Below are 27,487 nucleotides of genomic sequence, written 5' to 3' on the forward strand. Positions count from 1 at the left end.
CAGTTGTTTCCAGTTGGCTCCCAGCTGAATTTCAGTTGCATCCAACTGGTATCCAACTGGAATCAACTGGGAAATTGTTCCTTAAACCAGTTAGACCAGTTGCGATTTTCACCTAAACTGCAGGTGAGAGCCTCAAGGGCGTGAACGGCAGCTTATCCACATCCCTTGGCACAAAAAGAATGTAACTAAAGAGTTCTGTCAGTGCTCGCTTAATGAGGCTGAAACGTGAAGGCTAATGTAAAACAGCTTCAAGGAGGCTGAGGGCTGATCCCAACCTGTGGCCAACTTCAAGTGAACTCTTAACTCAGTGCAAATAAGTAGTGGAAGGGGAAATGGCAACTGCAACATTAAAAGATCAGAAAAGAGCAGCTAGCGCAATGAATAAATGCAAATTGATGATGTTCTAGCTGACATCTTGTCAAAAAAATACAAAGTAGAACTTCAGAGCGATAAAATTAAAATTTATTTTTAGCCGATTTTACTTGTACTTTAGAAATTTTCCTTTCTTTCCAGTGGAGTTTAATAAAGATGAGGTGAACTTGCTAAGTGTATGTGATGTAATAAAAGTAATTGGGTGGCCTGTTAGGGTTACTCAGTCAACTTTGTAGGAAAGGAAACATCGCGCTGAGAGCAGCAAAGAACCGAGGAAGACATTTTTACTGGTAGTGCAGGGTTGCTGTGGCTCGTACATGAGAGGTAACTGGAGGTCAGTACTAATGGCAGTGTCCTGCCCACCTTGCCTGCACAAGCTGATTTAATTCAGCTAATGATGACCTCAAGAATGCACAACTCCTGCTTTGCTCCATGAATGACTAGTACTGCAAAGCAATGTGTTTTCCTGCAGATGTTAAGAAACAGAGTGCAAGTTTGGAGGAATAGATACACATAGGGCTTGTCTTAGAAATTAAATTATAGCTGTACTTTCAGCATTTTTTTAAAAATTCTCTTTTGTCTGCTATCCTGAAGTATAAACATAGCGATATAATAGCGCAGATTAAGACAGGACACACGAAGAAGACACGAACAACACGTGTGTCCTGTCTTAATCTGCGCTATTATATCGCTATGATCATGCACCAACAAGCCCAAAAAGCTACGCTTCTGAAGTATAAAGTTCATATCTGATCAGAAGTGCACTTAGTTAAAAAAAATAAAATAAACGTGCTAACCCCTGAAGCACAGCCTTTGTACTTAGCTACCCAGTATAGTTGGGGCCCTTCATTCTCAGGTAAAACTCAATTTTACCGGATTTTTGCACCCCGAGCAAATTTCTTGAACTCGGGTTAAACTCAATTTCTACCTGAAAAGAAGCCTTCTAGGAACTTTAGTTTCTGTGTGGACAAAGCTAAAGACACCGCAAGCAAATTAGCGAACATCTTGTGTGGATACCCATAGTGGCATTTTGAGTCAAGTTGTCATTTTAAACTTCTTTTAAGGCTTTTTATTCATGATGTTACTTTGAAACAGTATGTTCTGCAAACGAGAAGCAAAGTGCAGGTACTGACCAGACGCCTCACTGGCATCACAGTATCGAGCGCAGCCCACACTAATGACATCTTGCTGCTAGGCTCTTCTTCATTTAAAATGATAGCATTATCATTGAATAAATGTAGTCACAGCATACTAAGATGGATGTTTCACGGATGCAGACATAGGTGATATGTGTGCAACATTTATAATAACTGAAATAAAAAAGGGTCCTATCTATTGTGTGTCATCTGATCCTCATAAGCATGGAGCACAGAACAGTTCAAGTAATATTAAAAATAAACAGTTATGGGTTACAAAACTCGCAGATAGGCACAATTTTCAAGATATCACCTGCTAACGATCTCAATAGTTTATACATGCCTGATACATAGCCTTTATCCTTTCCTCGCTATAGAATGGAACCCAAGAGTGGCATCTGGATATCTTGCAGTGGTGTGTTGCTATAACTGGTAGCAGGGGCACACTTATGGGTCACCCTTGGAGGGGGCGGTTGAAGGGGGCAGTCCCATGTATTTCTCTGACATTTTAGTGAAATAAACGGGGTTCATCATGGTTTTTATATGCAAAATTTCTCACTTTGGGGGAGGGGCACTGACCCTACTTCCCCTTCCATAAATGTGCGCCTGGCTGGTAGACAAAAACTGAGAACACATATTGGTACACCTGGTAAACTTTTTTTTTTTAGTAGCTTCAGAAACAGTTTTGAGGAAATTCTTGATATTAACCCAGCTGTCAACTCTAGAAGTAGCACCTAATTTTTGCCATCTCAAAAAATGTAAAACATAACAGCAATAGGCATGTGGCCAATTTCCCTGTCATAAGTGAAGCAGTGTAAAAGATGAAGCCCGAAGGCAAAACAAAGAAGGTTTGGTTTGGTTTATGGGGTTTAACGTCCCAAAGCGACTCAGGCTATGAGGGACGCCATAGTGAAGGGCTCCGGAAAGTTCGACCACCTGGGGTTCTTTAACGTGCACTGACATCGCACACTACACGGGCCTCTAGAATTTCTCTCCAAAGAAATTCAACCGCCGCAGCCGGGATCGAACCCGTGTCTTTCGGGTCAGCAGCCGAGCGCCGTAACCACTGAGCCACCATGGCGTCTAAAAAACGAAGAAGGGACAGTAAAGAGCGCCGATTCGCGCTGCTTCACAGAATGGACAACTAGCCCAGCAAAAAGTTCTACTTTATAGACTGTACTGCACGATATTTGTTGAGCACGGTTCATAAGTTGTGTTATGATTAAACAATTTGAAACACATGCACGTTTTTTCAAGCATAGGTATTTGTACGCTGTCCTGCTTCTTCACTGTCATTCTGTCCAGTGCTGTGTGATCAAGGGACCCATACGGGCCCCAAATCGTAGTCTTTCGTTTTCTTCAAATGTTGACGAGTATACGTTTACTATTTCTGCAATGTTTGCTCCTCGGCAGACAGTATTCCATCAAACCTTGATTACATACATTACTTCTGTCGCATCCTTACGTTTCATGGCCTAGCAATGAGGTGAGCTGCTCCTAAAAACACATCAACAACTATAGCTATAGTGGACTGTTGTGTTCTATGACTTGACATCACTCCTTCCTTGTTATGAAGTCCCTTAAAGGGACAGTGAGGAGAGCTCTATTAATATTTTTTTCATAGCAAAATCCAATAGTTCGGCATGTCATGGCTTTGTTGCCACTTGGCCGGCAGCGAAAGATGCATTTATTTCTGAGAAATTTGGATTCGAAGTTGGAAAGTTTTTCCCGTCGCTCTGATTCAAACTTGGGATTCTCCTATGACGACACAGGACTAAGTGGCGTGAAACATGACGTGCACATGACATAACGCAGACTCCGTGATTTCTGGCGGCCAGCAGAGCGGCCTAGCAGCAGCCGAAAAGAAAGCTACCGCCGGCCGCACGTTGAAGGCATCTATCGGCTATTGCGGCCGTCGCTACCGTCTCTTCGTTTACGTTTGCACCGGCGTTTTGCCAGCGTTACGATGAATCCCGTTCTCGAAGTCGTCAACGAAGTTCTCGCATACCGCATACCCTTTAGCATACCGTGTACCTTGTTACCGTTAGCGGAATACCGGGAGCCCGCCAAGCGTCGGTGAGCAGGTGCTGATTGGTCCCGATGCTGCAGGCGCGCGCGTAGCTGCCGGGTGCGTGGCGCCATCTGACGTCGTCAAGGAGATTTGCGCATGCATTGGCTGCGCCTCAGTGATTCGCGATTTCTCGTGTCCCAGTGTTACTAGAAGCATTGGTTCTAGCAACACTGTTTTGTCCTATGACGTCATCACGTTTGTACTTGCGAGTTTGGCCTGTGGCGGCGATACCTGTATTTTGGTTCTTGCTCTTTTCTACGTTACAAGAGCTTTGTTGTCAGTAGGAGTGGCGTTTTTGTAATCAGGAGCTGGTATTCTGTCGATACAAGCCAACTTCAATTTCTCCTCAGTGTCCCTTTAATGGTTTTGCACTGTTGGACACCTTGTCGTATGCACTGTACTGGCTCTTTTAAGCATGTACAACATGAAAGGCACATGCTGACTTCATGAACCTTTCACTTTCCAGATGGTCTTCCATGGAGGAAGTCGCGCCGACACATGGCCAGGCAGTCACAGCTGTCTTCCTGGCGGGCTTATCGTGATCACATAATGCACGATGTTGACTGCTCCACAGGTGAGTCCAGGAGACTTGCATCACATTTGAGGATTAAACTTCGTGGTGAAAAAAGCGCTAGAACTGACACCTGGTGATGTCCTCCAGTTCTGGTTGAAGCAGTTCATGTTCAGAGTGTACCTGTGCATATGAAACTCTGTAAGCTACTGATGTGTGCAATTAAAAAAAAAGCAAAAACGTAAAAAAAAGCTTGAGTTTGTGCTAAATGTTTGCCTCTGATTTTGTTTTTTTAATTTTTCTGCTTAAAAAACAAGACAGGTGGAGCTCTTTTCTGCATTACGCATGTGTATTGCAAGAAACAGGATATTTCACTCTGAAATGCTATAATTGTGCTTTGGCATGTTCTGTGTTATTTTCACACGTCGCTTTTACTGTCACTTTTACTTTTACCTTCACAACCAGAATTTTATTCAGCTAAAAAGGTAGACTATCAAAAGCAGAGTTCACATAACAGGATGGAAGGCAGGCACTCTTTTGCAGCCGTGGTAAGCCAATGATGAGTCAAGCATGAGTAGGTATTTTTGATTCAGATAAATAAAATACTGTTACTTTTGCATGTTTAAAGCACTCAGTTTAAATGGGATTTGCAAATTTATACTTCTCTTTTGCATGCAGTAAATTTATCATTAAGATAAAAACTTACCAAAGACAAAAGACAAGACCACAAGGGTCCAAACAAAAAAGCATTCACAGTGCGGTTCCTATGTGACACCTGCTGGATTAAGCCTGAATTTGCTGCGCTACTGTATTTTCCAGTGTATAACACGCACCCCTGTATAAGACACACATGCCATATATGCAGGCTGTCATTGAAAAAGTTGGTATATAAGACGCACCCCAATTTAGCCAGTTAGGCTAGTGAGGCTTAATTAAACACGCTTGCGTGACCATCACGAAATTCACCGTACCGGTGAGAAATTCTTAAGTAACGCTAAGTGATCGAAAAAGGCAACGCTCACGCCATACCCGCCCACGTTTTAGAAAAAAGAAAGAACGAAAGAGCTGTCCCATATGTCCATAACAACATTTTATTTCTACTTAAAACCTTTGAAGTCTTCATCTTCGAATGTGCTATCAAAAAGTTCGCCCATTTCTGGAGGCAACGCGGCTGACACGTTCTCTTCTCACTACATACACGGAGCAAAGAAATTTGCAAAGGGTGGCTAAAAAAGAACGCCGGCTTGTCTTGGCTTGTCCTGACAATGGCGAGAAGCGTGTTTATCGCCATCGTTTGGCATTTCTCATTACTTTTGCTTGGGGCCTCCGAAACGGTGAGTGTTTGTGATCCAGGAAGTCGTCATCCCCTTCGTTTCCTGATAAAGTTCACTTAAGAAAAGTGGCGCATGGCATTCCACGAATTGAAGTATTAACCGTGTTACAACCGCGTCATTGGTAGTGATATTTTTTCGGTGAAAAAAACTTGAACAAGAGCCTGAGTAATTTCTGAACTCGCAAAAAAAGGAAAAATTAGTGTATAAGACACACCCTTGTATAGGACGCATCAGCAAGATTTTTGAAAAAAAGCCGCGTCTTATACACCGGAAAATACGGTACACACACACACACACAAAAAAAAAGGAAGATGGAATTTCTGTTAATTGGTACTTTTAGACAAGTAGCAGAAACTGTTTCAGCAAAACTGTTGCAACAGAAATGAATTTGCAGCCATTCTCGCAAAAGCAATAGGAGTTCACAATTGATTAATAAAGGTGCGTTTTTTATACTTTTTCGCTATGCTTGCAAGTAGCAATACTCAGTAATCTTCATACTTGCGTAACGCAGTGAAGCAGGTGGAGAGCTAGTCTCCGCAAAGGTGCATTTTGCATTGGATGCAGAAGGAAATTTGCATCCTTGCATCTTGCAAGCGAAGCTGCTCGCAGTGAATCATTCACGAAAGCTCTGGTAATGCCTCTTTTTTGAGTGGCAGGCAGCTTTCGGAAGATGATGTCTAGCTGTGACAGTTATGCTTACAACGCTTCAGTTTCGCTTTTAAGGTGTGTAGATTGAATGCTGCACACGTCTGCTCCACATGTGCTAGGCTTTGCAGCAGTGCCTCCTCTGCACTTTCAGTGCGGTCATGTTGAGCGGTCCACAGTGGAACCTCTGTTGGATACCTCTGTTCATTTACTCACCACAGTGTGGCGCTGCTTACAGGAATTGGTGGCTCACATCACTGCACAAGCTCATGGCATGGCTGGTGAATGATTCTTTTCAGAAGGGATAATGAGAACGTAAAAATCAGTCCGTTGAATTTGCGTTTGGACACTAGTTATGAAGTGCGCCTTCTCCCACTGCACACACAGAGTAGGTACAAACACCAGCAGACAGGAAAGAGCCAGAAAGGAAAATGGGAGGGGGTATGATTTTCCGTCTCCCGATCTGGTCGGCATTGAAAATGTAGAGAAAGCACTGCTTTTTATTTAGCTGGGTATTCAACTCTACTGCGGCTTCCCCCCAACCCCCTACTTTTGCGATCATCCCTTTAAAGTTAGACGTTTCACGAGCAGAACATTTATCTATGCGCATTCATTCTTACCACGCACAATATCTGACTGGAACACTCTGCCTTCACATATCGCAACCACCACTGATCCTGATAAATATTTTAAACTTATATCTTCAATAACTACTGCTTAACTCTTCGCATACATTGTTATTTTATTTGTTCATGGCTTCCTTTTTTGCAGGGTTTGTTACTAGAAAGATTCATTGTATTAGTGTTCTGTTTGTATAATTTTAATACTGCAGTAATCTTTGTTTTTTGCCGCGCTGCCATTCTTTTGATTCTTTTGCTTACTTATGTCATGCAAAGTGTCTTACTTGTGCTTTTGATTGATTCTTTTCCTTACTTATGTCATCCAAAGTGTCTTATTTGTGCTTTTGTTGTTTTATATTTGTGGTTTTGTTTTATTCTGTTCAATTGCCTGTGCCCCCCCCCCCCCCTATGTAATACCCTCTCGAGGGCCTTTAGGGGTATTCTGTATAAATAAATAAATAAACAATTGAGATAGTACCTTGTCATGCCGGAAAATGCTATTGGAAAAGCAAAGGACACGATTGAAGTGAGAGCACGGGTGGCATTACTTGCAGGAAAGGAACACGACGCCTGGTGCAGCATTCTTGATCAACTGCACGCAACACACGAGGACCAGTTGCCAAAGGTGCGAGTGCTTACGGTAAGTTTTCCCCTCCAGCCTTTTGGCATTCTATGAAGGAAAACCAGCCATGCCTGAATCTCCTCATAAGGGGACTACTTTTACTCCCTAAAGGCAGAGTTGGACTCGCAATGTTGCACGCTATTGAGGCTGGAACGTTACCATGCACAAATTACTAGCCATTAGAGCTGTGCGCAAGCAGGAAAGCGCACCAAAAATGACTCAGCTTTTATCAGTTATCTGAGAATGCATTTTCTTTTTTCTTTCTTTCTTCAATACAAGTTGTATAGTATTATTCAAGAGATCATAATAAAGCACATTGTCAGAGTGCTTTATTTTGCTGCTATCCTTCAGACTAGTTTCTGCTTCAAAATGATGTTCTGAGCAGCATTTAGTGTGTGTCTTGGTTGAACAGCACACCTGAACTCCACTGCTTCAGAGCGGGCCTGTCGTACAGGGTGTCTCGCATAATGTGAGCAAAGGCTTTGAAAGGAACCCAGGCAGGCTGTGGGAATTAAAACTAGAGCAGCATTACCGGTGGTTGAATAAGCAGGAGTATTTTTGTACTTGGCGCCAATCAAATTATTTACTTAAAATTGCCTAATATTGAAACTGCCAGGCTGTAGCCTTTGCAGTGGTAGCTTTACAACACGAGCATGTGCTATACTTCGAGCACTGTGTGCGAAACCCTAACGCTTTCACCCTCTCGTGTCTGTCAATGTCGCCTTAAGGGGAGACTGAGGACAACTCCACCATTTGGAAGTGAATGGTGGTATAGCCTAGCCTCGGAGATCCATGCATCAAAAAACGGTTTTGACAAAGCTGGACGCAAAACCACCTGATGGTGACAGTACATGCACTTAAATTTTTTACCTTCTAATTCGAAGGCGCTAATCCGGAGGTTCAGAGCCTAGCAAAATCGCCTCGCATTTGTCTGTCTGAAAGCAACCTGGATTGCACAAATTCTATCGGTGGCGGCAGCTGCCATCTCACGGCAGTGGCGCACTGCTTAACTGCGGCACCACTATGCCAGGAGTGGTACGAGGACGCCCAGGGATCTATGAATGTCAAGTAGAGAAAGACCAATTCTGCATAGTATATGGTTAGGCTGTGCTTTCGCACTGTGTATGAAATGTTAACATTCTCTCTCATTTTTTTTTTCGAGCTTGTAAAAGCTCCGCTTTCATTGAGAGTAGTGTCTACCAAAAGAACACAGCAATCTTTCGATACAGGACAACTTCAATTTGGCCTCAAGAGTCCCTTCAACAGCTGCAACATGGACTGCCATAATTGGTGCAGCTGCTGTTACTGCATTGCTCCAGTGCGTCCAGTCTTGTGCTCTGCAGTTTCACACCTTTCCCTTGAGCACATCAGAAAAATGCTCAGAATAGGGAGAGCTTTTCAAGGATTCAGTCATTTGTGGGTTTTGGCAACATGTGTACACGGTCATCCTAAAATGCAGAGACTGCTCGCAGTGGAACTTGGTGGCAAAGTTTCTTGAAGGGGCTAAGAAATAATATTTACCAAGTTTAAGGAAAGCAGATGGATGGGCGACAGGTATTCTGTCACTCGTCACCCCACTGCAAGAATGTTTGAGCTAGCTTCACAAACACCGAAGATATCAGCGATTAAAAATTATGCTCCTCCTCTCCTCCCTGAAGCGCCAGAAAAAGAATAAAGAAAACAGCTCGGGACTGTGCCCCACTCATGAATACTATGTCATGTGTTGATGGTTGGTTTGTCTACTTCCAACGGGTGGCGTCTGACACTGGCAGTCCCATGTGCTCCAGACAGCTCGCTCACCCATGTCTTTAGGAATAGCATGCCCGGATTTGATGCCTCGCCAGTCACTGGCTTTGCAGTCGACGGCACGAGAGTATTGATTTCGGGTGATTGCAAAAGTCACAGCAAGCAACTCCGTAACCTCCGACAGAAAGACGTGGCAGCGGCAAATCGGAACCATGTACATGAAGGCATTGACCTCATGCGAGCCTAAGGTCGCATAGCTACATGAGCAGGCAAGTTTTTTTCAGCTACCAGAACTATGTCCGTGATGTTGTGGCTGTCATGGCTGCAGTAAATGGCACTGTCCAATAGCCTGTTGCTCACAGTGACATCACCAATACTTGTGATGCACACTCTAGAAAATCATGCCAAAAACTGTCGCTACGCGGTGGCCAATTCACCTACAAATTTTAAAAATCACAGTTAAATTATGAATAAACTGACGTCTACGTTCCAAAGACCCATACTTGGTGAGAGTGCTCCTGAAGCAGTTTTGATGCCGGCAAATGTGTTCAGTGCATAGAATGAAAAATATTTGTTCTATGCACTGAACACATTTACCAGAAATTCTCATATACCTTTTAAAGGCAATAACCTGCACAACATGCATGATATGTTATTGATCATCACTGAACAGCTCGCTTGATGTAAGCTGCCTTATACCGCTATCACATGGCCAGTTTCAATGGCCATCGAGTCGAGGGCCTTTGAGATTTTCGATCGCCATCAAACTCGAGGGAGTTGTGGTCCTGCTACACGGCAAATCTCAATGGCCATTGAAATGGTTCTCGCGTCTTACGCCAAGCTCGTGTGGCGCCACAATCGCTACGTTCGGTTTCACGCAAATAACAAAATTATATTAATAAAACCTGACTAAATGTTGAAATACACTTTTTTGCAGTCATAAGGCGCGTTCACACTTGTTCAAAAATCCGGCAAGTGAAGCGGATTCGCTCACCGCAAAAACTAGGACCTGTTCTCATCTGTTGACGCCCGGGCGAGGTGGAACTGCCACACCGCTGCTGTTTCTCGCTGTGCGCACCACGTTGCCGCTCGCGGCGTACACAGATACAGTGAGAAAAGAGCATAAATTTATGCTGTCTACGTACCACGAGCGTATGCACGCTTACGTACGCTAAATGCAGGCGCATTCCCACTTTTAGTTCAGCGTATGCTAGCAGAGATGCAAAAATAAACTCAGCCTCTATCTAGTGGCGCCACCTGGTTGTCAAAACGGGAACCATTACTGTCCACAAACCGACTCTCCTCTTAGGCCTAGCAGCGGCACAATTGTCACACTAAATAAAAAATAAAGCAAATTTATCACTTATACGTTTTCCGATAGGCAAGATGAGACGAAGCGAAAGACCGGTGCTCATTTATGACCAGTGAACAGTCAGAAAAAGGCAGCAACAACGAGAATTCAGTCCGAAGCGAGGAGTCCGGCTTTGAAGGACGCTGCCATGTTGAAGCAATGCTAGCAACATTGGGCAACGCTCGAAGGCCCTCCAAATCTCGATAGAGTTCCGCGTTGCTCCGTTGACTCGATAGACTATTGACTCGATGGCCATTCAAACTGCCCGTGTAGCAGCGCTCGATCGCCTCTGAGTCGATAGACTATCGGTTCGAGGGCCTTCGAAATGCCCGTGTGACAGGGGTATCACAAAAAGAATCACCTGTTTGCATTCGATGCATCGCTTGATGTATGTCAGTCATTGCAGTGAGAGTTTTGCCAATAATGAGAGTACTACTTGTATGTACTGTGCTCTCTCTACCGAGTTATGGCTCTCACCTCAAATATGCTAAAGGTCCACAAATACCCTACTTTTAAGAACACAACAGCAATAATAACTGCCTTGTGGCAATGTTGCAGAGTAATGATGGTAAAAAAACTGTAACAAGCAAAGAACTAAATGCTTGCATGTTAAGGGCCTCATAATTTTTTTATGAGATGTGAAGTTTGTTAAATATATAACCTGCCGATAAAGGCACAATTAACATTTTCAGATGTACTTGTTAAAGGTTAGAGTGGTGAGGCATGAGGTGTGCACTGGGCATTATCAAACAAGTGAGAAACACAGGAACACACAGTGAGGTGTGCAGTGGGCATTATCAAACAAGTGAGAAACACAGGAACACACAGTGAGGTGTGCAGTGGGCATTATCAAACAAGTGAGAAACACAGGAACACACAGTGACATTCCAAAACTTTCATTAAAAGAACTTTCATTAAAAGTCATCTTGACTGAACAGCATCTACTTACAACAGGACGTATGTCGGAACATAAATACTCTAGTAAAGAAGAAGAGCTAAGGAGGGACAATATCTGGCAATGGAGACAAGTGCAGGCCACAGTTCTCGCATTGGCGAGACACCAAAGGAACGCAAACAGCTTAGCTGCAGCTGGTGCTTACGCACTAAGTTCACAGTGAGCAGGCTCAGCTGTAAAGCTAGCCAATCACCACACAGCAGTTTGATTATAGTGCCTGTACCAACACACCAAGGAAAAGGATCTGAGAGAAAGCATCAGCCGTAATCATTTGAGGATGAAAACAAGCTGCCTCTGTCACCACACACAACACCAAGATGGCGAGCCCCTAATGAAGCTGTCAGCATGCATGATGCTTCTGCTTCTGGCAGGTGAGCTGGCTGGCTCCGATTACAATCTTCTCAAGGGTTGATTCTGCAGAAATGCAGTGATGCCAGAATGAACATGCTTTCAGATGCTAACATCACTTCATCTACTACAGTCATCTGCTATGATTTTAAAAACAATCCGCACAGAAAGAATGCACACATTAAACAAGAAACTGTACCGGCTGCATCCGATGCATTCCGCCACTAGCCAGACATTAGGCACCAAGAACACAGATGAAACACTGATGCACACATGCTCCGACAGTCAAACATCATTTCAGAGAAATTGAGGCAGCCAAAAATTGAGTGCGGCCACGTGGCAATTGAAAATTAAAACTTCAATTGCAAATTCAGTTGAATAAATGTAGCAGTTTGAAATATCTGTTGGTCCCAATGTCTGCATTTCTGTAACAGGTAAAGACGTCAGGACAAACAGATATTCCTTAACCCCCCCCTGTCGTAAAGCAGCGCCAACCACGAAGAATGCCGCCCCGTACTCACCCCTTCATCTTTCCTTCTCCCACAGGCTAGGTGCAGCCATCTGTGCCCCCAGGCACGCATTGGATGCAATGTTTGATGCAGAAATGACCCTTGCAGGAGAGGGAACAGAGGAGGGAGAGGAGATGTCGCTATTTTATGAAGTTTTAGGGGCTTTAAATAGTATTCCTATTGCCACACCAGTGCAATTTTTGGCTGCCCGCGTTGAGTCATGATGTAACGGCAGGATATAAGTTGGTCACGGAGCTTCGTTACCTCACACATAAAAAAAAAACTGCAAAACCCTCGTGACTCCCTCAGCTGTGTGCTGCCGCTAGCTATGCACTCAATCCCATGAAAACAAATGAAACACTGACACACGTAGGCTCAAACAAGAAGAAACTCGGGCAGCTGCAGATGAATGAACACAGCCCAGTGCAGCAACAAAGAGCTTGCGCTGTGAAAAACAAGAAGTGAGACAACAAATATTCCAGACTGCCACGCTTGTGCGAATGACCACCACGATGTAAACAGCGAGAGACAAGTTGGCCATGCGAATCATCCTCCCATTTCTTGCACATGTTTGGCAGCTCCTGCGGCAGCTGTTGCAACCCTGCTGGGAAGGCCTGGTGCTGGGTGACCGAGCACGCTGGAGTGGAGCGCGGCTCATGGCCGCCTTTCCTTCGGCCGGCCCCTCGCCGCGCAACATTGCCCTGCTGCTGGTTCACCCGCTGCCACCGCCGCCGCCACGCTAGGCCTAAGTGTTGCTACTGCTAGCCTGTGCCATGTACGCATCCAGCTCGGCGTCCAAGTGACTCCGTGTGCGTGCCATGTACGACTCCAACTGCTGGTCAAGCTGCCGTCGGTCGGTCTGGCCACCAGCCATGGCATTCGCAGCTGCCCCCATCTGCTGCTGCTGCTGCTGGGCACGTCGCCGGCGATTCCGAGGCCTGCGCACACAAATCACCGCACCAGCTGAACATTCCCAAGCTTGGTCAACAGTTGGTAAGGGCCGGTGTCGTTGATGTGATGTGGACATGACACTTCAGCGGCTGAACAACTGTACAACACCAGACTGCAACTGTCAGGCCAACTTTCAGATAACAGCACTTGACTGTACAAAGTGAGCTAGTCAACAACTTGCTGGTAGCTGCAGTCTACAAAGGGGGCTTGCTAGAAATGTGTCTTGAAGCATAAATGGCACTTGTGCACCCTCCCCCACCTCTTCTAGGTAAAGCAAAAGAGATCACTACGCCAGGCTGAAAGAAACAGCAACATCCTGCTTCTCTGCTGCACAGCAATGAGACCTTGTACCTGCACTATCCATCTGATCTTCCTGTGATGGGGATTAGCCACGAGAAGCAGCCCCACAGTGGCTCGATGCACTCAAGAGACTTCAATGATAAATCACAAGAAACAGTACATTTTCACAGAGGCAATGAATGCATTAAAGTCTGGATTAAGCGAGTGGCCGGAATTGTCGCGAATAAAACAAGTTTGTACAGCGCTTTATTGGCAGCTATCATATCACCCTAAGTTATTCCAAATCAGAAAAATCAGACCCCTGGTTTTTCGGACATGCTTGATTATTTGGACTTCTTGCGACACCGTGACACGGCCCACAGAGCCAATGTATAAGAGCACCTGAAAATTCCGAAGCATCGCAACTGACTGCTCGATTTTTCGGAGCTTTCACACTTGCTGCCGATATCTAAGCCACCATATAATGTATACAGTGGAACCTTAATTCAAACTACACGGGAGATTGAAAACGATCAAACAGAATGAAATTCAAACTAAAAGGAATTAAATGGCGGAGCTGATATTCTCCATGCGTCGGCATGTTTGGCCTGCGTCGCTTCAAATTCATACCATTCTTGGAAAACATATGCCTCACAAACTTGAACAGTAGCCACAGATCGCAAAACTCATCTATGCCAAGTCTTTCATCCCGAATACGGGAACAGGTAGTAGTGAAGCGTGATAGAGGCGTATGGCTTCACAGGAACGGTGAGCACAAAAGAAAGTGGTGCATTTCAAAGCCAGGTGGGTGTACCCACAGCAAAACGCACCACATCCCTGACTTTTACATCATAAAACCGTCAACAACTGGCGTTTTGATGACAGACAAGACACCTCTTCTTATGCTTAAGCCAGCGAAAACTGCATATTGCCAGTTACGCTGTGGATTTTTGCTTTAGACACTAGGCCTATTACGAAGGCCGACACCGGCGGAGTGCTTGCATCTCGGTTCTTATCATTTTGTCATGTTTGCCTGCTCATTCCAGACCCTTCATACTGAGAGCACACCACAGTTGTTGCAGTGGCGGGTTTGCATTCGCTTCTACACTTTGTCTCAAACCGTGCATTCTTCGGCAAAATGCCGAAAGCAGTACAGCCACTGTACGCCGAGGTCGTGAAAGCAGTCGGTGTCCGTCATTTGCGCACAAGATGCGCAGTTAGTTTTAGTCATTGGAAGCTTCAGAATGCACACAGGACTACTGACCCTTTCTCCGTTGTATCGGCAATAAGTTAAAGCGATATTTTTCAGTAAAATTTGATTTTTCGGACGTTCCTAAAGAGTCCGAAAAATCAGTCGTCGACTATAATATTTGCCTTAATTCAGTTTTGGAATAACTTAGGGCGATAGGATAGCTGATGTGATGCACTATTTACACAAATATAACACGAGTTTCTTCAGCTCATTGGTTTCAGAATGCTTTCGTGTTATATTCGCGCCTTGGCTCCGAATATAACACGATTTTTTTTCCTCTCTGGTGAAGACTGCTACGACGACCTTCACCACAAGACTTGCCAGCCACCAGGAGAAGGCAACCTTCCTGCACCTGGGGGGGGGGGGGGGGGGGTTATGGCTGGGTGGCGTAAGCCACCATCCAATTAAAAGGTTCAGCCTTATCCATTCAACCTTCCATCCATCCATGCAAAAACTACTTGCTTAAGGTAGCTGATGTTGCAGACGACTCAAGTTTCTCTAACTAAATCTGATCCAATCAGGCAAGTACTACCTCATCCAAGTGTGGTTTTGAAACAGACTGCCATAGGCCATCTCTGCATCAAATTTCAGAGTGAATAAGCGAACAGTTTAACCAAGAGAAGCATTTTGCGGTGCACATTAAACGCTGCAACAGTCAATAGTTCATCAAATAAGCTATCACTGATGGTTTCTTCATCACTTACCAGGGTAGCGGCAACATATACCGTATTTACTCACATAATGATCGCACTCGCGTAATGATCGCACCCCCGAATTTTGTTGGCAAAATTCAATTTTTGTTATTCCCCGCGTAATGATCGCACCTCGAACTTGCTGCTGCAATTTTTCGACGATGTTGAGTCTAGCCGACGATGATCGTACTTGCTATCTGTCCGACAGATGGCACGTGCAGATGACCATCTTGCTCTGTCAGCATTGCAGTGGCAGCCACCTGTTGGCTGACCTGCAGTCACACGGGCAGTCTAAATGTGGTTATGCTTAATCGCGGATACCAAACTTATCTGCGGTAATCTCGAATCACGGTTCCCCATTGTCGCAAGGCTTGCCACCGTTCTGGGTTGCGGTGCAACGAAGTGACATAGTGATCCGGCTAAACTTTCTTGTTCTCGTAAATAATAAGCCCTGGGATACGGGAACGTCAAAAATGAATCCTCCTTGAGGATCGCTGGCCTGTACCGAGTTGCTGGTAGCAGTAATAACTGCGATACAAGCTAGTTTTATGTTCGCAACTGCCGCCGCTGCAGCGCGAGTGACCCGATCTGCTTGCACGCCAGCTCCGCTGCTAAGGCGTCACTGAAATCGATCGTATATATTTCTTTTAATACGAAACAATTAGGTTGTCAGTAAGGCAGCATTATAAGTAGAACATTCATTATAGCGTTGGTCAGTTCAAAAGCGCCGTCCACTGTGGCCTCGATACGAAACAAGTTAGGCCTAGCGATGACTAGGGAGTACAGAGCACCGTCGTCCGCCGCGCTCACGGGCGGCATCATTGCGGTAAGCTCGTGAAATCTGGTGCTGCGAGCGTTCCGAATTTGCCGCCTACTTTATCGATGCGGCAGGGACCGCACATTTTTCAGCGTAATAGCGGTAAAATGCGTAGCTTGAGCACCGCGGGACGTTGCTGTTGTACGCTGTTGCTGCTCCATCGGACGAGATCGAAGGCTGCATAAAAGCACCGTCGCGCAGCACAATACACACTGCCTATTTTGATGTGTTGCTCTTGGAACATGATTTAGTGCGAAGAAAGTACGTTCTTGAAGCGGGCCAGCTCGAGCGATTTTCGAACTCTATCTTCTCGGTTAACGACGTAAGACAAGATCGCCGAGCTCAGTTCGCAATAACCGTGTTTAGCGGCGTAACCGCAGGTAAACGCGCCCGAGTGACAAGGGGTCTGACCTGCAACTTGTTAGCGTTTTCGGGGCTGAAAAATTTTTTGTTGAAAATTTGCCCCGCGTAATGATCCCAGCCCTAAATTTGCGTCAATTAAAAAAAAAAATGCGATCATTATGCGAGTAAATACGGTACTTGGTGAGCTGCACTGCTGCTGAGAGCAAGCCACCAAATTCCCCTTTGTCTTCTTCGTTCTTGTCTGGTGCTGCTCTAAACCATTGAGCTTAGAACAGTTTGGTGCTGGCGTGTTCACCCACACATAATCGAAGATATGCACTGCACTGAGAGGCATCTGCTCCAAAAATTCCTTTCCATATATAAATATGCATTTCACATAGAGTATAATATCCTGATCCGTGGGCTGAAAGCTCGAGCTTTCGGACTCCACAGAGTGGTCATTAGGCAATTTCCTATGAGGTACCTGACGGCTCCTCAGTAATGTTTTAAATACCAAACAAATCCGAATTACTGGAGCCCAAAAATTAGCCGGCTACTCAGATTTCCAAATCAACAGTGTTGTAATGCAATAACAATTAAGGTAATTAATCAGAAACTTAAAAACCGTAGCGCAAAGAGACGAGGACACAGAAAGAACGACAACACACGGCGCTAACTTCCAACAATGGTTTATTTCAAAAAGAAAAGTGGTTTTATATCGACATCACGACCAACACGCCATCAAACCATGTGCTAGCAAAGCGTATCAGCCAGATATGCGAGCTCTTTTGCCAGCAATGATACAGAGGGGGTACTAACACAATCATCTTTCAAAAGTGATATCCATTCCGCTTCTATGATTTCTCGTGTCAACCGGTTATTGTGCACTTTTAAAACCATGCATTGTTCAAGAAGCGGTATGCAGTGACACGAACGGCAGTGGGCTGACAACCCTTTTCCACGCATATCATCTACGTCACGCCCATGCTCTCGAAGCCTATCATTCAGGCATCTGCCGGTTTGCCCTACATACTGCTTGCCACAGGAAAGAGGAATCTGATGCCGATATAAAACCACTTTTCTTTCTGAAATAAACCATTGTTGGAAGTTAGCGCCGTGTGTTGTCGTTCTTTCTGTGTCCTCGTCTCTTTGCGCTGTGGTTTTTACGTTTCAAATATGAACCAACAAGCCCAAGCATATACCCTTCTGATTAATGAGGTTAAGGCACCAAGATACTGCTTTTAACTGCAGTACTAAAGCTGCTAAGTCAGTTAATTCAAATACTTGCACACCTTTCACAGAACACGAACATGAAAAATAAAAACTATATTTATGAGGAAATGATGATGGTGATTTTTATTGGCGCAAGGGAATCTGGGGCCAAAAAGGGCCATGGAACAAGGTTTCTTTTTCTCAAGATGGGGTCAAATTCCCATTTCCCAAGCATTTCACCCTTACGAAGGCGAGCACCGGGCCAGGGAAAAGCTTGTACCCATTGTATCACTGGTGGGTACCAGGTGGCACTGCGGATCGAACCCCGCACCTCCTGCATGTGAAGCGAATGCTGAAACCACTAGGCCACCACTGTGGTATTTACGAAGAAAGGGAACCTACAAAAACCACTCTCACTCTTGGTGGACACCTCAACTGCTTCTAGAAAGAACGGATGAAGGAGAGAGAGAAAAAGGGAAAGAGAAAGAGGTGCCATCGCAGAGGGCTCTGCAATAATTTCAACCACCCGGGGTTCTCTAACTGGCAGTGACATCGTAGAGCACACAGGCATCTCTTGCACTTCACCTGCATCGAAATGAAGCTGCCACGGCTGGGGTTACACAGAAAGAGCGACTGCAAAAAGGCATCACTCACCGGAATTGTCCACGAAGGGTCCCATTGGCACGGGGCTGCCTGTAATAGGCTCTGGCTGCTCCACGATCTGCAACACAGATGTGAACATTGCGAACATAGCAGGGAACATGAGCAATGCTATTCATGGTTTCCCTCGCTGGCAATTCCGTGCAGGCAAAGAAAGAACCGCAGCCTCTGCGGCGTTGCTTGCTATATATGAAACGGAGTACTATAGGTTGCAGCAGGTGCGCACGGGTTTCATCCTTTCCATGTGGCTGCAGCTGCTGCAACACTGGTTTTCCTCCTTCACCAGGACTCGTCACGGCATTTTTGCTAGTGACCCACCTAGTGCTAACATACTACACCTGCTGACCGAGGCAGGTGGCAGCTACAGTGTGCATCAGCAGATAGGTTTTTTTGCTAGCGAAGCATCTAGTGCTTGCACACTAAAACGCCGTGGAATGCTAACAGCTTGGCTGAACGTGCTTATTGTCTGTGCCGCAGTGCTCTAGTTCAAAGAACAGTATGTATAGAACAACCTAGTACTGGCCCTGGGCACATAGTGGTAGGCAGTGGTCACTGTAGTACGACGCTGGTGAGGACAAAGCAAATGCTGATCAAGGTCAGTAAACACTGACAGTGCCTCCAGGGGCACTGCCAGGTCAGCTGAAATGCTTCTAGCATCATCCTTTCAGCAATGGTGTACCAATAGATTGGGTCTTCATGGTGCAACAATTCTCTCAGTTTATTGCTCCTTTGCTCTTTGCACTTAACGCACTGCATCATCAAAGACAAGAGGCATGATGATGCACAAGGCCTCGACTTATGGCACAATCAGCCTCTGGGCAGTGGATACTGGCAGCCAATTCCACGGACTCGCAAATGCTTGGACCAGAAATATGCAATTAAATGACAAATGAATTCCCTGATGCACCCAGATTAAGTAGCTACCACCACTATGCCTTCAGTTCGTGCATACACAACTGCACAATTTGCAGCATGACTGGGTGCCAAGCCACTAGGCACAACACGCTGCCCCATCAATAGTCAAGCTAACTGCACTTCTGTCACCTGCACTTCCCGCCACAGTTGCTATTCAGCATCTACTGCAAGCCCTTAGGCCTTTTTAGAACAGCACGGAAAGGAGAGGATGAGGAAGGAACACTTGGGACGGTAAGACTGTGCATGCTGTGTCAAGTGTTGTTCTCCCACAAGTTCCTATCTGCCGCCGCGGTGGCTCAGTGGCTATGGTGCTCGGCTGCTGGCCCGAAAGACGCGGGTTCGATCCCGGCCGCGGCGGCTGCATTTCTTTGGAGGAGAAATTCGAGGCCCGTGTACTGTGCGATGTCAGTGCACGTTAAAGAACCCCAGGTGGTCGAAATTTCCGGAGCCCTCCACTACGGCGTCTCTCATAGCCTTAGTCGCTTTGGGACGTTAAACCCCATAAACCAACCAACCCACAAGTTCCTATCTGGTCTTAAGAGCTCCTTCTTTGTCCTCTCCTTTTCACAGTGTTCTGAAAGACCCGAGAGCATAAACCAACTCGCCTAAACCACAATTTCAATCAGCTGAAAGATGCAACTTCCAGAGTGCTTTGCAGTAAGGCGATGCTCACACTGAAACAGGCTTCCAAAAGAGGACAGACTCACTTCTACGGGGCTGTGCAGCACGGGCTCCGTTGGCATGGATTGGCCGCAGCCCCAGCCTGGAGCGCAACAGCAGCCCAGACGGATGAAAGGGCCTCAGCCCCAGGCGTGCCTTCACGCCACCAGACAGCGGGCCGAGACGCTGACGCAGGCTGCGCTGCAGCACCCAGCCTCCCCCCAGGGGGGACATCCCCCGCTCGACACCACCGAGGGAAGGGGAGGGCACCATGTAGCCGCCACTCAGCACAGGAGGAGCCTGCAGCTGTGGTGACAGCCTCGTCAGCCAACCTGCCGAGCACGCCTAACTGGGCACTTGTGCAATCAGCGCACCAATCTGCCAACAACTCTCCGCACAACGTGTTGCATCACTAAGAGCCTCACCTAAAGTGCTGTCACCTGGCTAAACAACTGGCTTGTTAGAACTTAAGTTTTGCAGCTAAATGGAAGTTTTGTTTGATACTACCAAAAAAACCCGCATATAATATGAACACGCGTATAATACAGGGTGTAATTTGGGAATAGCAAGAACGAAAAAAAAGTTTTTATCCGCGTATAATGCGTAAGGCAGACAGCTCGAAGAGGTTCCGGAAGTCACAAAAGCTGAAACGCCCTCTGAGTATTAGTGTACGCCGGCACGCCGGATACGATGCATGTAGGGTGGATGCCAAATATTTGGCAGATACAGATCGGGCGCCGCACTCGTGCCCACTCGTATCCTGCGCTGCGAGCATGCACAGACCGGTTCCGGCATACACGTGGCACACACGCTTCGAAAGTGTCCCTAGTTGATGCTCTAGTGATCTTTGACGTCGGATGTACTGTCCTAAGAAAAGTCCTTGTCAGAGATATCTTTCCACAGAAACACGTCTTTGGTACCATCGAGCGCGTTTGATATCCCGCATTTATTCAAATTACAACCGGTGAGCTCCTCAAGAATGCTAGTCCAAGCGTCCGCCATCCAACTGCACAGCATGGCTAGAGAGGCCCGTGTCCGGCAGCAGTAACTTTCCTTTTAAAAGCACCCAAGGTCTGCTTTCGCGGTCCCGATACCATGGGAGGTGCGATTGTTCGGGGCGTCGCGAGGTCAGGTCAACGTAATCGAAACTACCGACCTACGCCACCACTAGATAGCACCTTCTCTTGCTCGAAGCGTGGTGGTAACGGCGCTCGATATTAACGAAACCGGAACTGCGGATTTTGGCTGAAAATTGTTTGGATCTGCATATGATGAAAGGTGCAAGTTTGACATGCTAAACTCTGGAAAAACCTTGTATTATATGCGGGTTGTTACGGTATATCTGGGAGGGGTATTTGCTTGTTTCATTGAGAATGAATAGAAAGTCTAGATCATCTGCAGCAATAAGAATATCCCACCCCTAAATTTCTTGCAGAAACTGACACTGCAGTGACACCTCTCAACCAGAAGGGGGTGGAAGAGCATCCTTTGTTTCATGTCATCTGTTTCATCATTCTGCAGCCAATGAGTGATGGCACTGCAAAATCAGCTGTAGGGAAAAACTGTTTTATGGGTTCTCATCGCAGCAGATGGTACAAACTTTTGGTTCATTCTGACTGAAACAGGCAAGTACTCTACCCAAATGCAGCTTATCTTTCACCAGATAGTTCTGCATCCTGCGATGCCTGGACGCAGGTACTGCAGCGTCAGTCACTCCTAGACTTCATTCAATCAGCCGATCTCTTTTCATTAATATAAATAAATAAATTAATTAATTAATATAGTCATGCCCTTTTTTCATTCTCATAACCGTTTCCCTTTTATAAACACTCTACAAAAAAATATAGCAACAAACAAAACTCGCCAACAAATGCCATTCATCAGCAACATTTGAGCGTGAACAAGTGGTTCAGCCGGGAGAAGCATTATAGGAAGGGCTCTGGGTGATGCAACACACAGTCTGCATGCATAACCACGCACAGAAATTTTTCACTAACAGCTGTGAATGCAACATGGCAGCGCACTGGCACACCCGTGCATTACCTTGCGGAGGCGCAGCGCGGCCAGCACGCTGGGCCGCGAGGCCATTTGCTGTGCCAGGCGCACGTTGCGCATCGACGGCTGGGGCACCGTTGGGCACTGGGGCACTGCCACAGTGGCGGCCGCTGCAGCTGCTGCCCGCAGGGCTGACGCCTCGGCCTGCTGACGGTACGCTGTGAAACTGCAGCACAGGGCAGACAAGATGGAAACAAGATGGTACAGCAACAACTCCAAGTGCAGGAAGTGAAATTACGGCCACGACACGCCAACATGCTGGCTGCACAGTTCGAGTCTTATATATGGGGCAGTTCGAACATACAAGGTACGAGAACACGATGCTCACTTCGGGTACAGAAGCATATCTTGGGCAACAAATATATATAGATCCAGCAAATTTTGGGAACTGCTTTTGTTACTGTTTATTTATAAAATTATTCAATGAAGCTGCCATCAGCAACAACCGATTCAATTTGGCTGCAAAAACGGCGGCATGCTCGGATCAGGTGGTCCATAAGAGATGTTGATCATTGATTCAGCAATGGCAGCCTTCAGTGAGTCTTTTGTGTTGTTGGCCTGCCTCTCAACGACGCTCCAGGCATAGTAGTCCAGCGAATTCAAGTCTGGAGAACTGGGAGGCCACAAGTTTGGAGAGACATGGTTGTGCAAGTTCCCGGCCAGCCGCCACTCTAAGCACAGTCATTGTTGGCAGGAGCCAAATATTACTGAAATACATAACACACTTTTAATGTGATAGCTTTAAGGAGCCAGTGTTGCAGAGAAGCCAGTGTCATCCGGGGCATCTGTTGTTGGCATCACCTACCTTGAGTGAAAAATCCACAAAAAATCCCCAGAGAAGCAAATTATCTCAAGACATCACATCTGGCAACAACTGACCCATTTTCTCAGGAACCACAAACACTAGCAACATTTTTGACCAGATCTTAAAACAATGTAAGGGAGAGTCTACTGTACGACCATGAAAATTATTGCAGAGAAGTTTGTTACACAAAATGTCTACTACCCATTTCACAATGAAAACTGGGAGGGTGCAGTAGAAAAATTAATGAGAAATAACAAATTTCTACTGAACAATAATTCTAGTACAGTAATAAAAGCACAGAACGCTGATTACAATGATACCAGTGTGATGACTTCTGACTGAGCGCATCCTGAGAACACGGGCCGCAAATATCAGATAAAACACATTGGAGGTATAGGGCCTACCCTGTTCCCTTAACAACTTTTGAAGATCCCAGTTTGTACACATCAGAGTGGTGCACTGTGCTTTGAACAAACTTATCTGTGAGGTATTTTAGAAAGAAAATTTCAAGCATCCTTTAGACAATGCCATCCTCAATACATTTCTGCTCTACCAGAAGGCTGGCAGTAGGCTCTAAAGCCTGCAGTAAAAAAAAAATCTTTTGTTTAGAAAAAAAGTAGAGGATATACAATCTAGTCATACAAAAATTAGGGTGGGCGAATCAAAGGAATGAAAAATAATAGCGCCCAGCTTGCACCGCTTAGAGCACAACAGGCTATTCTAGTCATATAGGGTGAAAAATTCACTCAAAGCAAACAAACGTCCACGCACCGCTCATTGAGGCTGATCTTTGTTGTATTCTTCAGGACCACTTTGGCCATCGTGTCTTGTTAAGCTGCAAACAAATTTCAATAGCTCAGAAAGATGCCTGCCACATGCTATGTTTCACTCTCTTCAAGCACATGAACAATAATAAACTACAGAAAACAACACAAAAAAAAACTAGTCTATGCAGGCTAGTTAGTAGAATTGACAATGCAACAACACAGAAATTTTTTGCACATTCTGAAAAAAGGCACTTGGAACCAGTCACACAGTGCCACAATGGGCTTTGTACCAGTAGCCACTATTGTCCTTAGTAACCTCACAAAATGTGGTTATGTTCCTGCATTGTGGTATACATGGTTTGCATCAGCCACAGCCGCCATTTTCGGGTCCAGAAAGCACGGCGAAAGCCTGTTTTCCTCATCCGCTTATCGCCAACTGATTACTTTTTATGCCAATGCAGCAGAGGCTAGGCAGGAAGGAGGAGACAGTTGGTCCTTTGTTCTGGTGCTGTGGGGAGGGGACTGCAGGTTGCTCCTTGTTCCCTGCAGAGGGATGAATGGTAGTGAATGGGAGAAGTCTGAGAAAGGGTGCGGGGTCACTAGAGCTGAGGAGATCACTCCCCATGGCACAGGGACAAAGGACTATTTCCTGCCTAGTTTCCACTGCACCCAAAGATGTCACCTGTGGCGTAAGGTGAAAACTATCTATTCAAAATCCGGTAGTATCTACACATTATACAGCAGTGATCTAAAATCAACGGCATCTTATTCATGAAGTAAACTCTCTCTACACAACTGCCAAGAGGTGTAAATGTGACAGCAGACAATAACAAGGCGTACACCAGTAATGAAGCTTAATATGTAAAGCTGCCATGCAGAACTTGTTGTTAGGCCAAAATCCTCATCACCTCAGGTTCACCTGTTTTTTTTTTTTTTATCCTTTCTTTTCCTACACATACAGAAATAATACATGCACCATAACAACTTTATAGGTACCACTGCAATAATGGAAGTGCAAGTATGTACACAGGGTGCGCTGAAAATCCGTTAGGACATGTCATTGCGAAGGCTTCAGGGGCAAGAGAGAATTACTAACAAATGCACAACATTTAGTCTGATACAACTCAAGAAGGGGCAAATGCCCCTCAAAGGGGGCTTTCCAGCCAAAGGAGTCAATGGTTTTTCATGACGCCGCGATTAACATGATTAAGCCGTGGTTAATCCCTACATCTGCCACCTCTTGCAATATCAAGCTAGCAGGTTTAATGGGATAAAACCACGTCATGCGAATCGGTCAACTCCAATGGCTGGAGCGCCTCCTTTGCCCCTCTTTGCCGCTTTGTTCTTGGCAGGGCTGTCATGAAAAAGCATGACGGGAAGAATTTTATCACTGCACGATTATGACGTCTTACACCAAGACTCCACAAAAGCAACCTTACAGCGTGGTACTTTTAGACCTATTGCACACACTGACCGCCCCGCAATACAACATCCCTTATACTTCGTCAACTAGTGAATTCTAGTAATCAATAGGGAACGTGACACATACAGTACAGTCGAGGAGCAGACAGCACGACCCTTCCAAATTCTCGACTCCACTCAATTCTGCTTCAATTTCAGGCAACGATCTTGCATCACTCAGCACTGAAACGCCAGGTAGTAGAGACGGCTCACTACGAGTTCATGCACGACGCTGCGGAAACGCATGTGCACAGATCTTTGGAATAAATTTTAATAGGCACAAGTTTCTTTCATGAGTCGTTTCGCCCATTTCACGTCAACATGAAAGCACGCGTACAGAGGTCAGCGTAACTCGCACGTCAAAAGCATCTATGCGCACTGTCAACGGCTTCAACCGCGGGTACAACGCACTATGGAGAGGTCATGTCGACGCAGCTCGGCATCTACTTTACCATGTAGCAAAAGAAGAGGTTTCAAAGCACAGTTATAAAGTCCCATGACCGTCGGAAAGACAGAGACCGAGGGATGCCGCAAAACTGTGCATAGGTGAGGTTTAACGCGATTAAATGTATACTTTCATTACCCAATGCGCCAGAAACACTGAAGTGAGTTGCTTACCAGCGCAGGCAAACTTTTCCAAATTTGAGTTTCAGGTTCAGTGCCAATGCGTTCAGCAACGCTGGCACGTGCGCGTTTTTGTCCGTTTGGTATTAACGAAGAATATTAACGTGGGCGCATAAGCAAGTGACAGCAAAACTCTTTCATCGAGAACTCGCAAAACAAGCCGCAAAGTCTGGATCGTCTTGGCTCGTGTCGACTTGCAGCCATCGATAGTAAAAACACACTAGAAACTTTAAAAAATATTACAGCCAAACTTTATAAAAATCTTGATTAATTTGCACTATATACTGAATGTTGCGTCAATCAGAAAAAAAACAAAAATTCCTCGGCCTAATCGCACGTTTGCTAGGGCTCAAATTTCGCACAGGTTGCATTTCATGTTCAGCTTTGTTTCATGCTACGATCATGTGGGGTGCTTGCCTGATTTGGTTAGAATTATTAGGAAATTCTTATCGTCTTGGCTACGGCGAACCAAAACCGAAGACTTCGCAGCAGGGGTATCCGTGGCGACATCTCACAACCACTGAAGATAGAAACGAGCTCTTTCCCGACACCGAAGATACCGAAGAGGTGGGAGGGGTGGTCCGGGGTCCAGCACGGGGAAGCAGCGCGGTTGATTTAAATTTAGGATTGGATTGGAGAAACTTTATTGATCTAAAAGACCAATGGGGTGGGATGCATGGCCCCCTAACGAAGGGCGGCCTTTCCCACCCAGTCCGCAAGCTTAGCTTGCGTGTTCTTGTCAGGCTCCCTCAGGAGCCTAATTAACCAGGCCTCCCGGGAGGGAGCCGGTAGAAGGTCTTTTGGAGGTGGATTTTCCTTACAGTCCCATAGGATGTGTTCGTCTGTAGCTGTGTTACCGCAATGTAAGCAGGTGCGATCGATGGGTTGAGTGGTAATTTTAGACAGAAGAATGTGGTCACGACTGTCCCAGTTTGGGCTGTACGTAGGTTTCTGGCCTGTTGTCTGGTAAGGTTCGGGCCCGGGTGAGGTGCAGGGAAAAGTTTCCGCGCCTCACGGAGCTGATTGGTCATTTCTCGGTAAGTGAAAGTTTCGTTGATGTGAGTCTCTGAGACACTCCCCGATCCCTCCCGGTTTGCTAGAGCTCGGGCATATCGGTTCGCCTTCTCTTTTCCCGCATTTTCCTCGTGTGCAGGGACCCAAATAATTTCTACGCGGCTTATTCTTTGGCTGTGTTTGATTAGCCTGCGGCTGCAGAGCAAATCAGGCCTTTGTTATAATTTTGGATCGCAATCAGAGTCGCTAATTATTGTGCCTACGCTCTCGTCCCTGAGAGCTAAGGCAATAGCTACTTCTTCGGCCTCTGTTGCTGGACCCAATGGGCACTGGAACTCTCTTGGACATCCCATGGACATCCTAAACGTCCACAGGACGTCTAAGGAAGTTTCAGTGTTCACTGGTGAGTTACTGTCGCTACAGCAAAGAACCTGGGCTGGTCTTCTGTCGTTCTCACCATGGTGGTGGTGAAAACTTTTATTTGATGAAATAGAGCTTGGGAGGCACAGAGTGGCCCCGCTACATGGTCGGCGTCCCTAGTCCGGGACACCGCATGATGAGGCCCCGTCTCTCGCCCGTTTCACCAGAGCCCTTTGGGACTCAAGCGAGGAGTAGTTGAGAAGGGCAGTCTCCCATGTCTCTCTGGAAGGGGTAGGGGAAGGGGGGAGGTGGGGATTTTGAGTATATGCCCACACCATGTGGAAGATATCACAGGTCTCCCCACAGTGCGGGCATCGCCCATCCGTGTTAGGATCGTAATG

General features: G+C 45.9%; 2 protein-coding genes across 5 annotated transcripts in view; one reads left to right on the top strand and one right to left on the bottom strand.

Moving 5' to 3' along the window:
* The window catches only part of LOC149339983 (methyltransferase-like protein 25B), a 28,411-nt gene extending 13,502 nt beyond the window's left edge, over positions 1–14,909 (top strand). For 2 of the 3 annotated variants that reach the window (XM_089548721.1, XM_089548723.1), the window contains 3 exons: positions 4,046–4,153; positions 7,244–7,329; positions 12,799–14,909. In XM_089548721.1, the coding sequence (XP_089404847.1) occupies positions 4,046–4,153; positions 7,244–7,329; positions 12,799–12,963 (359 nt within the window). In that variant the 3' untranslated portion in view covers positions 12,964–14,909. Of the gene's footprint in view, positions 1–4,045; positions 4,154–7,243; positions 7,330–8,540; positions 9,480–12,798 lie in introns of those variants that run through there. The other variant, XM_089548722.1, reaches the window with a different exon arrangement.
* Positions 11,289–25,898, bottom strand: LOC149339984 (chromatin target of PRMT1 protein-like). Of its 2 annotated transcripts, XM_089548726.1 has the most exons (7): positions 25,707–25,898; positions 25,177–25,271; positions 23,632–23,695; positions 22,044–22,221; positions 20,048–20,306; positions 18,420–18,486; positions 11,289–13,158 (listed from the first exon to the last, which is right to left on the bottom strand). In XM_089548726.1, the coding sequence occupies exons 3-7, from the start codon at positions 23,679–23,681 to the stop codon at positions 12,966–12,968; spliced, it is 747 nt and encodes a 248-aa protein (XP_089404852.1). In that variant the 5' UTR covers positions 23,682–23,695; positions 25,177–25,271; positions 25,707–25,898; the 3' UTR covers positions 11,289–12,965. The 2 variants fall into 2 exon arrangements, with proteins under 2 accessions (XP_089404852.1, XP_089404850.1); XM_089548724.1 differs by lacking the exon at positions 25,177–25,271 and having other exon boundaries at positions 25,707–25,897.
* Between the last annotated feature and the right edge of the window lie 1,589 nt (positions 25,899–27,487).

Source organism: Amblyomma mixtum, chromosome 6 (genome assembly GCF_055824585.1).
Source record: "Amblyomma mixtum isolate Tamu chromosome 6, ASM5582458v1, whole genome shotgun sequence".
In the NCBI taxonomy this organism is placed as follows: domain Eukaryota; kingdom Metazoa; phylum Arthropoda; class Arachnida; order Ixodida; family Ixodidae; genus Amblyomma; species Amblyomma mixtum.

Excerpts from the sequence above, each read along its gene's own strand:
- LOC149339984 (XM_089548726.1), bottom strand. The coding sequence starts at position 23,681 with ATGGCCAAAGTGGTCCTGAAGAATACAACAAAGATCAGCCTCAATGAG. Across the intron at positions 20,307-22,043 it reads CCGCGCTGCGCCTCCGCAAG|CTGCAGGCTCCTCCTGTGCT; the intron begins GTAATGCACGGG and ends CTGTCACCACAG. Across the intron at positions 18,487-20,047 it reads TGCTGCACAGCCCCGTAGAA|ATCGTGGAGCAGCCAGAGCC; the intron begins GTGAGTCTGTCC and ends TCTGTGTTGCAG.